The sequence below is a fragment of the Misgurnus anguillicaudatus genome, chromosome 14 (assembly GCF_027580225.2).
Source record: "Misgurnus anguillicaudatus chromosome 14, ASM2758022v2, whole genome shotgun sequence".
NCBI lineage: Eukaryota > Metazoa > Chordata > Actinopteri > Cypriniformes > Cobitidae > Misgurnus > Misgurnus anguillicaudatus.
Window position 1 is genome coordinate 4298830 of NC_073350.2, and position 17112 is coordinate 4315941.

Below are 17112 nucleotides of genomic sequence, written 5' to 3' on the forward strand. Positions count from 1 at the left end.
ATAGAAAATGGATGACTACGAACTGACTGAGTATTGAATGTAAACTTCAAAATGATACTTACCAATCATCCTAAAGGTATTATTATGTGTTGTTTTTGCTAAGGCAAGCAACACTATATTGCTCATGTTAAAGGGAAATACAAATCTAAATTCTGTTCCTATATGATATATATTTGTTTACTCATAACACTATTATTCCAGCATCTATAGCTATATTCATGGCAAGAAACGGGTAGGTTAATCCACACAAGTTGATCTACACTGTATACACACATTGAGGGGAGGGCAATTTGGCATCACCAGTTCACCTAACCTGCATGTTTTTGGACTGTACCCGGGGTAAACACAGGCTGACACGCTGGGAGATGTGCTGTTATTTCAGTAAACATCTTGCCAGAAAATCCCACAGAGTTCCACTGAAGGAGGACCAGATGTCCTATCATATCTAGATACTTGACTTAAAGAATGAGCTCACCCCCCCAAAAAAACGAAAATGATCAAATATTTGTGAGTTAGATATTTTTGGTATACATTAATATAATTAAATTATTTCTAAATATCTATAAATGTGTGTAAATTTATGTTTTATGTGGCATTTTTGTTTTTATGCATACATATATTGATACAGTATATTTACATATTTTATGTTTGAGATGGGAAATAAAGATTTGAAGAGCTTATATGCAAAACCCTCTAAGTGCGTTTGATATGTTTACTTGTAAACTAGCTTTTATCACTCCTAATGAATTCTGCCAGCAAGCCAGTATTTCTGAATGACCTGAGGCCGGGATTAAGCAGATTTAAAGCGAAAGTATATGATGAACGTATTAATATCATTATCTAATCTTCTAAGCTCCTCATTTAGTGTATGCAGCTACTATAAAACAGACATTTTATCTTTATGTTATTGTTTGCATGGATTCGCATTTAACCATTAGATTCTTTGCAGACCCAGAATGTCATTAGGGCATAATCTTAATATTGTAGATTTTCTTTTGAGATCTTTTTAATGACAAATACAATGAAAAAATATAATGAGATATGTGTTATTGGATCAATTTGTTATTGTTAATAAAGTATTAGGGCAGTTTTATACAAAGTTTACAGATTGATGTTAGATAAACATTTCGGGTTATTAAAGATCCAAATAATGATTGTCAAAACATTTATGCATTTAAGGGTTAATGATTTTACCTATGTAAATACATTTTTAATTAATGCTCGCACAGCTCTGTAATTCCACAAAATTATTTTAGCCAATCTCCATAAATGTCATGACTCATCACTTTGTTTTTCATGTAGCAAAAAAATAATTACCGGTATATTTGTAATATACTGATTCATTTGTTGCTTGCCAAAATAAATTTTATCCAAATAACCTCTACTTTAATAGCCGTCAATGAGATGAATCCTAAGGCTGTTGGATAGCTTTCTCCAGGTGTTACAGGTACCCAACTCAGCCCAAAAGTGAATTTGTATGAATAAAATTGTCAATCTGTACTGTAATCTATATTTCAGGTCCTGGTCTAGCATTCATAGCATATCCTAAAGCTGTGACCATGATGCCATGGGCTCCACTCTGGGCCTGTCTCTTCTTTTTAATGCTCATCTTCCTTGGATTGGACAGTCAGGTAACAAAAAAAAGTTTTCTGCTATATAATTAAACATAACTCTTTAAATTCTGGTCGCTGGATTTATATACTGTATTGTCAATGTTTCTAATCTAAAAGCCATTATATATTACCTGCTCACGGTTTATTTAAAGCACTGTGCATGTTTACAAAGCACGCAATGTCTGCATAATTCAATCACAATATTACTGATGCACAGATTTTCTCTATCTTTGTAGTTCGTATGTGTGGAAAGTCTTGTGACGGCAATCGTGGACATGTATCCTAAAACCTTCCGTGTGGGCTATCGGAGAGAAATGCTTATCCTGGGCATGTCGGTGGTCTCCTTCTTGCTAGGTCTAATAATGTTAACAGAGGTAATGTCTTTATTTACATACAGTATACTATCTGGTGTCCTGCAAGTTTGTGCTGTGCTTATTACGAACGATGGGCCCTATTTTAACGATCTAAGCGCATTGTCTAAAGCGCACGGTCTAAACAACCATGCCCGATTCCACTTTTGCTAATTTATGATGGGAAAAATGGTTTATGCGCCAAGTGCCTGGCCTAAAAGGGTTGTTCCTATTCTCCTAATGAGTAATGGCTCTATTTTTCGCCGCAGTATTGGGGGAATTGGTGATTCTCTGCCCATCTTGACTTCTGAGAGACACTGCCACTCTGAGAGGCTCTTTTTATACCTAATCATGTTGCCAATTGACCTAATAAGTTGCATATTGGTCTTTCAACTGTTCCTTATATGTACATTTAAATTTTCTGCCCTCTTATTGCTACCTGTCCCAACTTTTTTTGGAATGTGTAGCTCTCATGAAATCCAAAATGAGCCAATATTTGGCATGACATTTCAAAATGTGTCACTTTCAACATTTGATATGTTATCTATATTCTACTGTGAATAAAATATAAGTTTATGAGATTTGTAAATTATTCCATTCCTTTTTTACTCACAATTTTTACAGTGTCCCAACTTTTTCTGATTTGGGGTTGTATACAATAAATCCGCGAGGTAGCATTTAAAAAAACATTTAAAAATAGATTCATTTGTTTAAAGCAAAGCATTTATTTACTTACCAGGCTACAGGTGAAGCAGCTCTTTACACCTTCTAACGTCTCATAATCAGGGTGTCCGCGGATCCTTAAAAAGTCTTAAAACGTCTTAAATTCCGTAGTATGAAAATAAGGCCTTAATAAGCATTAAAATGTCTTAAATCCGGGTATCAAAGGTCTTAAAGTGTTGTCCAACCAACACCCCCAAGAAGATTGTAACTGTTTTATACATGTTCATCTCATGTGTCAGGAAAAACTGAATAGGTGGAATCTACTAAAGCACAAGTTTGCGGGGAGTTCGCTAAAGTGCGTGGACCGGGTATAAGCAAATAGAGAAAAGTGTGAGTTTTAGCTATGGGGAAGTGCACATTTAATGAAAACTGGTTAGCGTTACTTAACCCTGATTTTGCTCCGTGGTAAAGACAAGTTAGCGTACGGGGTCCGTTGTTTATTTTGCAAGAAAGTTTTAAAACTCAGAAAAATGGGCATCAAAGCTTTAGTGTCACACATGCAATGTAAGAAACATAAAGCCGCTGCAGAAACCTGTTAAAAACATCCGGCATTTCTCCGTTCTGTTGTGCCTACAGCAGTAGCCCTAAAGAGCACCACGGCATGCTAAACATCTGCATCAGCAGTTTTAAGCACCACGGCTTCTGCTCCATCAGACATCCGATAAACGTTTGGCTCCACTGCCAAGTCCAAAAACGAACGAAGCCTGTCTTCTTTTTTTCTTTTAATGCGGTTGGCATCTAGCTTATAGGTGCATTAGCGCCCCCTCTGCTCCGGAGGGTGGATCTACTACACTCTTTCCCTTACTCCTGGTCTCATCAATTTAATCATTTCTATTTTTGCCATAAAATATTTCACTGCCAATGTTTTGTCTCAAGATGCACAACAGTAATGTATTTTGTAAGTTATATTTAAAAAAAAAAACTCCTTAAACATCCTAATATAAATAAGACCTAGTCCAGGTTTAATCTGGGTAACCACACCTAATATTTTAACATTGTTGTTACATAAAACCATGTGCTTATTTTATGCACATTATACATTATTTGAACCAATTATTATTGTCTCATCACTATTGTCATCGTAAATGCTTTGGCCCATTTAGCTCTATTTTTATTACCAAAAAATATCAGATTACTTGATCATCATCCTTACCAAAATAATTGTTAGTGAAACCCCTAGATTGGTTAAAACATTTTAAAATTATGTGATTTTAGTTAGTTATAATGCTATTTTTCCTCATATATTTTATCATTGGGGATTTCTTAAAACTTCGTATATGACTTTTTAGGTGAAAAACTTGTAATATCAGCAAAGTGTAAAAATCTTGTCTGATCTTATTCTTGTGAACCAATCTCGTTTCATCTTGCGGAACAAGTGTCTTGTCACACCCCTAGAAAATACTGTTTTTTGTTAATAAAGATAAAAGGTTCTAAAAAACAAATGGATGCATTCACACTAGACTATAAAATTGGACTTCATTGTCGTGATATAGGTCTTAAATTTAATTCATTATGTTCTTAAAAAGGTCTTAAAAAGTCTTAAATTAGACTTGGTGAAACCTGCAGAAACCCTGCATAATTAGTCTTCATTTATATCCAAGAGACTCAATAATAATATTTTACATTTTAATCCTATCTTTTTTATATTTTAAAACATTTATTTGCTGCTGCGCATCCATGTGATAACCAAACATGCGTTGTCGTCCCGTTTATAGGCACATATTACTAACACACTCTTTAATTAACAAAAACACTATTACGCCATTGACTTTAGAGCAGGTTTTTGTTGGTCAATGGCGTAGTCTATTTTAGTTGCCTCAAAATAACAACGCCCCAACAATGCGCCTGATGAACACACCTCATTTTCAGACCAGAACACCCATGCTATTTAAACAACGTGGCGCTAAACTAGCAAAAGACACTTGTGTCGCACATTGTGCTGCATTGCACCGGGTGTATGATAGGGCCCGATCAGTGTTTTGCCTAGTAAACGAGCTTTCATCACTAATGTTAAAAACACAGATTTGTTTTAGCCAGAATAATTAGTCTATTAAAATAAGACAGATTGATAAAAGTCCAGGTATCGTATTTTTCAGCATTATTCATTTGCCATGTGTACATGCTTGGTTCATCTTAGCTATTTGTTTATTTTACACTAAAATCAGTTTTAAATGCTATGAAACAGTAAGGTAACGCTGGTAAGAGTGTTGGCTTATAGCTGTCACCGACTGGCTCTTACTGTGTGTTCCTGTTCTGATTTTATGGCTGGAGTGTAAAAATAGACAGAGAGAAGAGCTCTGCACCCGTAAAGCGCAGTCAGGTGAACACTTACACTGTATGTTTCATGAAGAAAACCATCCAACCGTGCACTTTCAGAGATTCTCTCTTAACAGGATGAGAAAAGACATCTTTCAGTTTTGTGCAATGACATTCTTTTGTTGGAAGATCTAAGATCAATGTGTGTTTCCATGGAATTACAACAGTCAGGGTTTCATTTAAACTTGAGTTAATAGTGGTATTACTGTTAATATTGCTCACTAAAAGATTTGCCTAAAACTCTATCCCCACGTATGGTTCAGTGGTGGCTCGTGGCTGCTCTTCAGAGAGGCGCAAATTCAAAATAATTGTTCAGAGTGTCATGTGTGTTTGTTGCGTCACGTGAACCATGTGCATCACGTGTTTTTTCAAAATAAGCGCCCGCTGCACACGCGTCAAAACCGTCCATGATAAAAAAGACGTTCACAAAATAAACACAAGACACTCCCTGAACACTAAACTCTCATTACGCATGAGATTATACGACTATTTTATCATAAACCCTTTAGACGCGTCTGCAGCAGGCACTTTGAAATTACATTTTGAAATGACGAACCACACACATGACAGCCTACATACATGTTGTGACGAACATCGAGCGCCCTCGAAAAAAGAAGTCACCTGCCGCCAATGGTATGGTTTGTCTTGCACTATTTGTTTACCATTTGCACAGTTTTTCTTAGCATAAATTTGATTGAAAGACTAACCTAAGCAATAGCTATACAGGATAATCTACAGGGACCAGAATATTATGGGAGTGGGCTTGTAGGCAGCCACCTAGCAACCACACTAAACACCTTGCGTAGCAATGCCCTATCAGAGCACCCTATCATTGGTGACAATTAACTTACAAAATAAATGGTTTGTTTGAGATCCTTTCTTTTGGGAGCTCACTCAGACATATTTCAAAGATATGCGTAACAAAATTCTATTTAAAATCTAAATAGAAAGCAATTTGGCCAGAACCAATCAAATATTTAAAAACTACAACTTCCTGCTAGAAATGCAATTAAATGTTGAAACGCTTTTTCCGGTCACTATTTTATTTATCAAACTTGATCCTGCTTGAGCACTTCTCTTCCCTTTGGACACACACACAGGGGATTGTGAGATATTGAAGGCAGTGAAGGTTACATCTACAGGATGCTGCCTCAGATTTCCATTAGATGAAAGTATCTCAGGAGACATGAGGTGAAGCAGACATTAAATTTGGACATGAAATGTGTACTCTGATGGCAAGATTGAATGGCTCCCTGCTGAACAAAGCCAGTTGAAGAAAAACTTTTAGCGGGTGTAGCAGATGGTTTTAAAGTGTTAAAGTGTCACTTCTTTAGCTGGTCAGGCTGGAAGTTGTTGTAGTTTGTTTAAAGGGACACTCACCCTTTTGCATTAAGCTTTGTATAGTTAGAACCCAAGTCATGTTTTTGAATGGTTGTGCATCATTTCCTCAGTTGCCGCTGAGACAGGCGAAATACAGATTTCAGTGTTGCACTTCCTTCTTTCAATGATGTAAAAATCGTCATTTTGCATCATTGAAAGCAGGAAGTCCAGTATCTTTGTTGAGGGAGTGAGACTACAAACACCCCTTTTCTCTGTCAAATAGGCACCAAATTCTAAATGTATGTTACATTTCGGCTACAAATATGACGCACTTTCAATAAAGATGAATGTTTATACTGGTGAAATGTTCCTTTAATAATCTGGTCTTTCAGCCTGGTCAAGCTGGTGCATGAAAAAGCAAGTTTGTATTTTTCTTTTGATGTTATAGCAGCACTACCAGTTTTTGGTATCCTTAGATATACGCTATATTCTGTTGTTTTTCGTTCAATACTTTACAAGTAAAAGTTATTTTGTTGTATTTTCTCTGACCGCATGTGTTTTCTTTTAGGGTGGCATGTATGTCTTCCAGCTCTTTGACTCATATGCAGCCAGTGGCATGTGTCTGTTATTTGTGGCCATCTTTGAGTCCATCTGTATCGGCTGGGTCTATGGTGAGAGATCTGTACCACTCAGTATGAATATATTATATTTCATTACTAAACATCTCGAGTCTAGATGAAATGTTAGGCTTTACATATTGCTATTAAAAAATGACAATTGATACAGATATGTCAAGTTATAGCCAAAGTTATTGTGTGGATTCTGTCACCTACAGTACATGTTACTGTTGAGTCCATTTTTTTAAATAAATAACCTCTGATAGCACCGCTGATGAAATACAACAACAGTAGTCATATTTCTGTAGCTGTTATGCCACCTGCTGGCTAGAGTCAGACAGCGCATGTACTGAATCATATTTCATTACATGCATTTTTACAGTGTCAGTGTAAAGGTTGCTAGTACATGCATGTTTGAAATGTGTTTTTCATCCGCTGGGAGACTTGTTGGTAAACCTTTGATGATCAACTGTGTTTAACCTGATTGTATCATCAGGTAGCGACAGATTTTATTTGAACATTGAAGACATGATTGGATTCAAGCCCATCTTCTTCATCAAATGGTGCTGGAAGTTTTTCACTCCTGGCATCTGCACTGTAAGAATTTATTATTTTATGGTACCAAAATATATTTTCTAATAATTCTGTCATTTAAGTTTAAAAAATATATTTCTGTTATACACCAAACATGACACGAGCCACTTTATTTTCTAAATTAACATGGATTTTGTATGAATGGATATATGAATAAATAACAAACTTCAGTATAACATGGCCAAACCTTTCTTTGAGATCATCTCTTCATACTTCACTGTAAATGGTTTAAACAGATAAATTGAATCGATGCCGTCTCTGTACTTTCAGGGGATCTTTCTGTTCTTCTTGATCAAATACAAGCCTCTGAAGTATAATAATGTGTACACATATCCAGACTGGGGTTATGGCATCGGATGGATGATGGCTCTGTCCTCAATGGTGTGCATCCCTGTGGGAATCTTATATCAGATCTGGAAAACGAAGGGAACCTTCCGTGAGGTAAAAACATCTCTAAGTTTTAATCAATCTGAATCTGATGTGCTTTATGATAAAGTTTCTCAAAAATCCTTATTTGATTGTTTTCAAAAGGTTTTAAAATATGTTTTATAAGCTTCTATGATGATACACATGTTCTAAAACTATACAGTATGTTTTGATTTATCTTTAAGATTCTGTAAAAATAGACATTTATGGTCGAATCTAGAAAGTTAAAGGCGGGGTGCGTGATTTTTGAAAAACACAAAAGGGAGTCGGTCCGATTATCAAAACAGTCTTGTAGCCAATCAGCAGTAAGGGGCGTGTCTACTAACCAACATCGTTGTCTGGGTTGCGTATGTGTGGGGCGGGTCTATCAACAGAAGGTCCAGATTCTACTGGGGTAGGGGCGTGTTTGTAAGGTGATTTCAAATGTCAACATTGGCTTTCAGAGATCATGCACCCCGCCTTTAATGTTGCAGGGGTGATCCTAGAAAAAAAGACGTATGTGGCCATTGTTGTGACTTATAGAGGGTTTTCACCGACATCACGTACTGGGCGGTAACCCGGATGCGTGGCCATTGTGGAGGCACTCGGTGTAAAGAACTGAACGGAGTACAATGGATAATTGTGTGCTTTGGATACTTTAAGTGAATTTAGAGATGTCTAAACAACAGAAAATGTGTCTAAGATGCAAAGGCATATAGGGAAGGACTTGTATTTCGAGAAATTACAATTTATGGGCGGTGCAGATCCCTACGAGTTAGCTCCTTCTTCTTGGATTCGTGACGACCCGGCGATTCTTCCTTCAGTTGCATCACGCCGAGCCCATTATGTCAGTGTCAGCTTTATTTATATAGCAAATTTAAAATAGCCAGTGTCCTACCAAAGTGCTTTACAATAAAAAAGACACACAATAAAAGCAATAATTGTTTTACCATTTACTATTAAAAATATTATTACAATAGAAACTTGTTATAAGCAGTTAAACACACTGGTATTAAGCCATTGCAGCACAAATTTTAGTAGTGTTTAAGTACATTTTGTGAATACACTAAAAGTATACTTTTAAAAAGTACATATTAAATAATATTTAAATAAAGCACAAAAAGTATAAGAATACTTGTTTTATACTTTATGTACATCAATCATATTTATAATAACATACTATTTTTCCTGAGCTTGCCAACCACAAGCGCCTCCTCTGATAATTTCTTGCATCCCTTTCCCTGGTTTTTAATAACTTTTGAAATACGATAATATTCCAAATGTTTTTCTCAATCTGTCCTGTTGGTACAACCTCAAACACGGCAATAATTAACCATTTTCCTTGACGACGTTCGGGATATATATCAGAGCCTGTGCTCTGTTGTGATCCGGAGTGCCTCCAATATGGCGTCTTCCGCTCTGATGACGCGTCGTGAAAACCCTCTATTGTGTACACTGTAACACAGAAGGTTAATGTCAGGTTACAGTTTCATTTATTTGTTTGTTAAGTCAACAAGCTCTGTGCTGGGCGTTTCTGCACCAACAATGTTTTTTCCTTTTAAATTAGAAAACCAAATTTGGGAATCGAGTTGTTTCCTGACTGTTATTTAGAAATAGAAGAACAATAATCAGAAAACTATATAGCCGTTTCTCAATACCAAGTACGCCAAACTCAGACTTGTGTCCTTCGTAGTTCGAACTTGCAAGTTCAGACTCGGAAGAACGAACTCCTGACGCGAAATGCATTCTGGGAAACCTCGCTGTCATAAGTCCACACAAGTCTCCTCTGATGCATCCTCGATAAAATGGGCGGATCAAGAACACATCCAGGGATTTTATGTGAACTTGGGCTTGATGCGAACTTTGAATTGGAACAGTACTTGGGCCGCGACTGATGACGTTTCACAAGTCCACAAGAACACAAGTACAGACAAGAACGCATATTGAGAAACGGCTTAAGTTTTCCATTTTCTTTTTTGTTTTTGCATTGATTAAAGAGGGCTGGCGCAAAGTGCGGCAGCAGCATCTGCAGGATTGACTACCGCATAACTGTGAGGGTAAAGAGTTGGTTAAAAATCAACCAGAGTTGTACACATATTTAAATCTATTAATCTACAGATTGCATGTGTTACTTATGTTGGCAGGGTTGGAACTCTTTTTTTTTTTATTGATATGCTGCTTTGGTTAATTTGTTTTATTTTTTTTTTTATTATTTATTATTATTTAGTCTATTTCTAATTTTTTATTACTTTTTCCTTGGAAAAGTCTACCTTGGCCCCAAGGATGCAAATCAGCTTAAATTATACTCACTATGTGCAATACATGTTTTTCAGCCTTTTCTGACTGTAATCATGTTCTCATGGTGGCATCTCCAGCAACCAGGGTCTTTTTCAGGCTTCATTATCATTATCCATGCTGCAAAATTGAAATATAAGATTTTCACACGCACAGGGCCTATATTTTAAATCATAATTTCCATTATAAACACATTTTAAAAAATCGGACGTGTATTTTTTGTTTTCTTTAATCAATGCAAAAAATGGAAAACACATCGTTTTCCGATTATTTGTTCCCCTGTTTCTGGGTGACAGCCGGGAGACAACACGATTTCTGATTTTGGTTTTCACATTTTTTTAAAAGGAAAATCCGTTGGCCGTCACGGATACACGGACCAACATCTATCAGATAATTTTGATCCCACTTAAAGTCCTAAATTCACCCAACAGAACGCTTCACATAGTTGCTTATCATTTTAGATAGGAAGTACAAAGTGCAAAACTTTCAGCAATAGAAAATAAACTTAATATCGCTTGAAGCAGCATGACAAGCCAAAGATGTAAGTTGTTGTGGCACAGCGGGAGAGAAGAGAGGAGGGTGTGGTGAAGAATTGATGCCATACTGAAGACATGAAACCAGCACTGTCCTGACATGACCTCATTGTGCCATGTCTTATTGATTGTGTCTGCTTCAGAAAGCATACGCAGCTGTTTCATGGGGTTTGTGTGTTATACTGGTCAACCACACAGCAAAACATTGTTTACCTAATCAAAAATTTTTTCTTGTTTTCTGGTAAATGCATCGAAATTCGTGAACCATGAAATGTACTTGTTATCTTAAGGCAATGTAATTTATCATGAATCACACTTCACTTAAAGGAATTTGTCATTATTTCCTCACCCTCATGTAGTTCCAAACCTGTAAAAAATGTCTCTGTTGAACACAAAGGAAGTTATTTGTAATCGAACAGGAAGCAGGCGCACCATTGAATTCCGTATTTGGACCAAATACTATGTAATTCAATGGTGCTCAAAATGTCTTACTTGGTGTTCAGCAGAACCAAGAAATTAATACAGGTTTGTAACAACATGAGAGTGAGTAAATCATGACAGAATTTAAAATTTTGGGTGAACTATCCCTTTAAAGTGGAAACCGAGGCAAATTCAAACCGCAGTCTTTGGAAAACTCAAATTTTATGGAGAAAAAACTCCGCAATGATGCTAATTGATGAATTTGCACATGGTTTGTATTAAAGCATTTTAAAAACAATACATAGACATATAAACATCAAAACAAACTTGAGTTTCACCACAGAGTGACTTTAATGTATGCTGTTTTACTTAAAAAATATTTTAATTCACGACAGTTGAATGCCGTGTACTGTATGCCAATATGCCATGATATCTAAATAAAAAAAAATTCGATTAATTCATGTCTTTATTGTTAAGGTTATCTATATACCAGTGTTTTTCTGTAGGACATTTTTAATAGGGCTGGGTATTGTTAGGAATTTCACGATTCGATTTCGATTCTTGAGGCTTCGATTCAATTCGATATTGATTTACTTGCTTCGGTATCGATTCAATAATAAGTAAATACGCAAGCAATTAAGTACCTGAGTTTATTTTTAAATAATGTGTGTAGTATTACTAATGTTTAAGAACAAATTGACCCCAGCACGTTTCCTGTCATGGTTTATTTAGCAAAAAATGTACAATATTGTACATGTGTTGAATACAAACATCAACTGTAACAAACAGGTGCTTTATTAACATCTCTATAGTTCATGTAACTAAGTTCTTTCTCCTTATACATTCAAGTTGTAAAAGAAATGTAAACAGAAGCACAAAATGTGCATCGTCATAAAAAAGTGCAACCATAGATATTATAACATTACATTATAACGGCTTACAGTAGAACCCAAAATGAGCCCAAAGATTGGCTTTTAACGTTGATGGTGCAGGCTTGAAAGAAGTGCTGCTGTTTGCCATCTTTGATCTTTCTGTTTTGATAAAGCACGTTTTGTACAACGCTGAACGCTCTCACTAGAGTGTTACCCACAGTGCCGCCACTGGTCGGGGGGGCTGAATCGATTCATAGGATTTGATTAATCGATATTGAATTGAGAAACAAATAATTGCAATGCATTGATGAATTGATATTTTTACCCAGCCCTAATTTTTAAGGATATTTAGGAATTTTAACTGAAAAAAAAAAAAACATTCAAATCCCGATTCATATATGGGTGATTCTCACGAAAACTTCTTAAAACGTTTTAAAAATGTCAAGCATGAAAATGTAGAAATTGCTTAAATTTACTTTTTTTCCCACCAGACATTGAAAAACAAAGTCTGGAGTAAATGGGAACATTAATTTAAAAACTTTTACTTATCATTTAACACTTTTTGTAACATAATTTAAAAAATTAGTCCTAAAACTCTCATCACCGCAACAGTCAGAAAACATCAACACTGACATATTTTCAAAATGACAAACCTGAAAGATTCTGCACATGCATTTAAAATCAAAGTATTATGCTTCTATTAATTAAATTAACATTTAATAAGCATCTGTTGCGGTAATGATAATCAAAATGTTGTGTAAGCATTCTGACAAGACAATATTTCAAATTAACTGTAAAAATGATCTTACCTGGTAGCCATCTTGAAGTAACTGGTCCATGTGCTTGGTCACTCAAAATCAAACTTTATTAAAATTCTGTATGTGTGCTTAAACTGTTCTCAAAAAGTGTTGCGGAGGATGAGAACATCAGGCATGGACACATCATTTTCCTAATTTTTCTTCATTTTTATTATACATGAATATTCAGTAAATATTTTTTCTGTCATCTAAAGTAGTCTAGCAAAACATCCATTCATTTTTTTTTCTTAATATTTTTGTGTTAATTTGATTAAATTACAACATAACGCATGTTCAAACACAGCCGGACACATTGCGGTAATGAGAATTTCAGCAGAAAATTAGATAAAATTTCCAATTATAAATTCTTATGTTGAAATCACACATTGTGCAAGGTACAGTTGTGTTCAAAATTATTCAACCCCAACTGAAATTGATTGTTTTGGCCGGTTTGACATTGATTTTGATCATTCAGTCATCCTGCTTACAATTACATCAAAGAGGCATGTGTAGGTCAGACAAATATAACATAACATTTATAATGAAATAACCACAAATGTCTTTTCTGTGCTCACATCATTATCAGTTTTATTCAACCCCCAAGTGACATTCAATCTTAGTACTTAGTACAACATCCTTTTACAGTTAAAACAGCTTTTAAACGTGAAGCATAGCTTGACACAAGTGTCTTGCAGCGATCTACGGGTATCTTCGCCCATTCATCATAGGCAAAAGCCTCCAGTTCAGTCACATTCTTAGGCTTGCGCACTGCAACTGCTTTCTTTAAGTCCCACCAGAGGTTCTCAATCGGATTTAAGTCTGGTGACTGCGATGGCCACTTCAAAATGTTCCAGCCTTTTTTCTGCAACCATGCTCTAGTGGATTTGAAGGTATGCTTGGGATCATTGTCCTGTTGAAAGGTCCAACGTCTCCCAAGCCTCAGGTTTGTGACGGACTGCAACACATTGTCATCCAATATCTCCTGGTACTGAAGAGAATTCATGGTACCTTGCACACGCTGAAGTTTCCCTGTACCTGCAGAAGCAAAACAGCCCCAAAGCATGATTGACCCCCCACCATGCTTCACAGTAGGCAAGGTGTTCTTTTCTTCATAGGCCTTGTTTTTCCTCCTCCAAACATAGCGTTGATCCATGGGCCCAAACAGTTCTAATTTTGTTTCATCAGTCCACAGAACACTATCCCAAAACTTCTGTGGTTTGTCCACATGACTTTTGGCATACTGCAGTCGACTCTTCTTATTCTTTGGAGACAGCAAGGGGGTGCGCCTGGGAGTTCTGGCATGGAGGCCTTCAGTACGCAGGGTGCGCCGTATTGTCTGAGCAGAAACTTCAGTACCCACATCTGACAAATCTTTTCTCAGTTCCTCAGCAGTCACACGGGGACTTTTTTCCACTCTACGCTTCAGATAGCGCACAGCAGTCGCAGTTAGCATCTTTTTTCTGCCACGACCAGGAAGCGTTTCAACAGTGCCCTTTGCCTTGAATTTGCGAATGATGCTTCCTATGGTGTCTCTTGGTATGTTTAACATCTTTGCAATCTTTTTATAGCCATTGCCCTTCCTGTGAAGATTAATCACCTCTTCTCTTGTCTTCCTGGACCATTCTTTTGACTTCACCATGTTTGTAACCACACCAGTAAATGTTTAGAAGGAGTTGAGTATCACAGTCATTTTAAAGCTGCCTAATTGGTGCTTATTAGGCTTTATTGCTGTTCCCTGACATCCCTCGGTGTTTTCAATACCTGATTGAAAACACTTCAATGAACCTCTGTTCTTCAGAGTGGTAGTTCTTTAAGGTGTTGAATAATTGTGTCAATGAAGAATTCACAAAAGAAACATTTACTACTATTTTACAAAACCAATTGATGTCATTTTAGTTGCATATGGTTCTTTAAGAAGTCATTGTAGGATTTCATTCTGAATACAATTACAAATGTACACTAAATTCCCTAAAACCCTTAACAGCATTGGGGGGTTGAATAATTTTTAACACAACTGTAGAACACAGTATTGTGTTAATTCTGATGCTTTTTAATGTTACTATATTACACATTTTAAAGCTAAAATCATTAGTGCCGTGGTGTTTCAATGGTTTCGTGAGAATCACCCATATATTCTCAAGACATACCGCCCCGTCTATTAAATATGTTAGTATAGTACTGTACTTTAAATACAGAAAAAATAAATCTGTGTATGACAAAAGTGCACTTTAAGCAAACTCATGCAGCATATTATATGATATATGATTTTAGAGAATCAAAAAGCTGACCACGCCCAGCCCCGACCTGAAAATGAGGGGCCGTCTCGGGTCCAGAGGTCCATGTGCTATCAATGACGCTGATGCCAAAATGAGGGCGGATGGCAAGATCTCCACCATCACAGAGAAGGAGACACATTTCTAAACCCAAGACACGGACATCACCGACACAAGACATCGAAAAATGATGTTTGCCTTTATTTTTAAAAAGAGAGAAACCTATTATCACATTTGTAGTCTTGGTTGTTTTGCACAAACAGGTAACATGTCACAATTTAATGTCATGATTGTATGGGTATCTAAATCTAGATGAGAATGTCTTTACATCGTGTCTCTCTTTGTCACGTTAGTCAATTCTGTACCTCTAGAAAGACGCCAAGGTATAACGGGCTGTAAAATGGTTTTGCGCATTGACTCTTGGCCCTGTGCGAATTACTGTAGTGTACTTTTCTAATGGGTAGAAAATGTTTTGAGGACCACTCCAAATGGTGGCTGTATGTTTGTAGATGAGGCTCAGTGTGTTGTCAAATGTGCTGCAAATCTCTGTCTAGCAGCTAGCAGGCGAGCGGGACGTAGCAAGCTCGTTCACTGCAGCGTCGAACGCGCCTCGAATTCTGGCCCATTTCACACCAATTAAACAGAGTTTAATTGAAGCTGACAGACCAAACACAGATTATGATTTTTTTTTCAGAGTAGTGGTCCAGAGGGTGGACAGTACATCACACTATCACTGTGATGTTTTTGTGATGTTTAAAGGCAGTCTAATGGTTAAAGAAATGCAGATGAAGATTTGGTTTGCATGTTGGGAAAACATCAAACGGAAAGTGCATCCAAGAATGAAAATTCTGTAATTTTCTAGTTCAAGTTTTTGGATCTGTTACGTTCCAAAGTAAAAAAAAAAAGTTTTTATAAAATCATTTACAACAATCTGCCATTGTTTCATTTTTAGTTAGGAAAAATGCAGTGGAGCAGATTATCAATGAATAATGATGATTAAAATAAAAACAAAAGTTTATATTTTACCCAACTGTAAATCATTTTCAATTTAAAACAGAATTTTCATTTTTGGGTGAGTATTAGATATGTGCTATAATAGATATCTGATGTGGAAAGATTGATACAATGCAACGTGTAATGGGCCAGTATCTTTTGGCCTAGGAGAAAGTAACAGAATTCTAATGGAGCAACAGAATCTGTATTTTTGAAATGAATTAAGTCATTTAAAAGCTGTAAAAAAGTGCTTGACCCTTGAAATTCACTATTTAACACTTGTGAACTGAAATCTTTATTGTAATGTTGTAGTCACAAGCACTGTTGTGTATATTGTAGTTTCCTCAGGATGTACCGCTGGCCCTTTCGCACATGTACGCAATCTTTGGTCTGGTCTGATCCATCGTTACATCGTCGTTTGTGCAAGTAAACTCGTTTGTGTTTTAATATCCTGTTAACGTTTCAGATATATGTATATTTTTACAATGTCTTTAATTTTTTTGTGTACTCTTTCTTGATGAAAACATTTGTTTCTCTGAGGACTTTTGATATGTCATTCAACAATGAAAAAAGTTCCAGCCGTATAATGGATTTGTAATATTGCTGTATACACAGATTTTGGTATTTACAGAACATAAGATTTGTCTGCTTACTCATTTTTAAAAATAAAAGGTAAAAAGAAATTCAGTGGTTTGCTCATTCATTTTAGCTAGAGTTTAAAGGGAAGCATTTTCTTTTAATTGACGAGATAACTCGTCAATTGCGGGGAAAGAGTTGAGGAAAATGTTTAAGATGATAAAATGCATTTAATGTTATTACATGGCATGATACAGCTTGAGTAAACTAAGAAGTATGTTACAACAAAAAAGGCCCCATTGAGTGGTCTGTGTGACCTTGGATTATAGTAATATTATATTTACATTTATTCATCTAGCAGATCCAAAGCGACTTACATATGATGTAACCTTAGAAGCAATTAGAGCAAGAACAG

At 36.2% G+C, this 17112-nt stretch overlaps 1 protein-coding gene across 2 annotated transcripts in view; it reads left to right on the plus strand.

Moving 5' to 3' along the window:
* Positions 1-16804, plus strand: part of slc6a11b (solute carrier family 6 member 11b) — a 35037-nt gene extending 18233 nt beyond the window's left edge. For both annotated transcript variants that reach the window (XM_055183398.2, XM_055183399.2), the window contains exons 10-15: positions 1519-1631; positions 1850-1987; positions 6891-6993; positions 7436-7536; positions 7804-7974; positions 15127-16804. In XM_055183398.2, the coding sequence (XP_055039373.1) occupies positions 1519-1631; positions 1850-1987; positions 6891-6993; positions 7436-7536; positions 7804-7974; positions 15127-15276 (776 nt within the window). In that variant the 3' untranslated portion in view covers positions 15277-16804. The remainder of the gene's footprint in view (positions 1-1518; positions 1632-1849; positions 1988-6890; positions 6994-7435; positions 7537-7803; positions 7975-15126) is intronic.
* Positions 16805-17112: the final 308 nt, after the last annotated feature.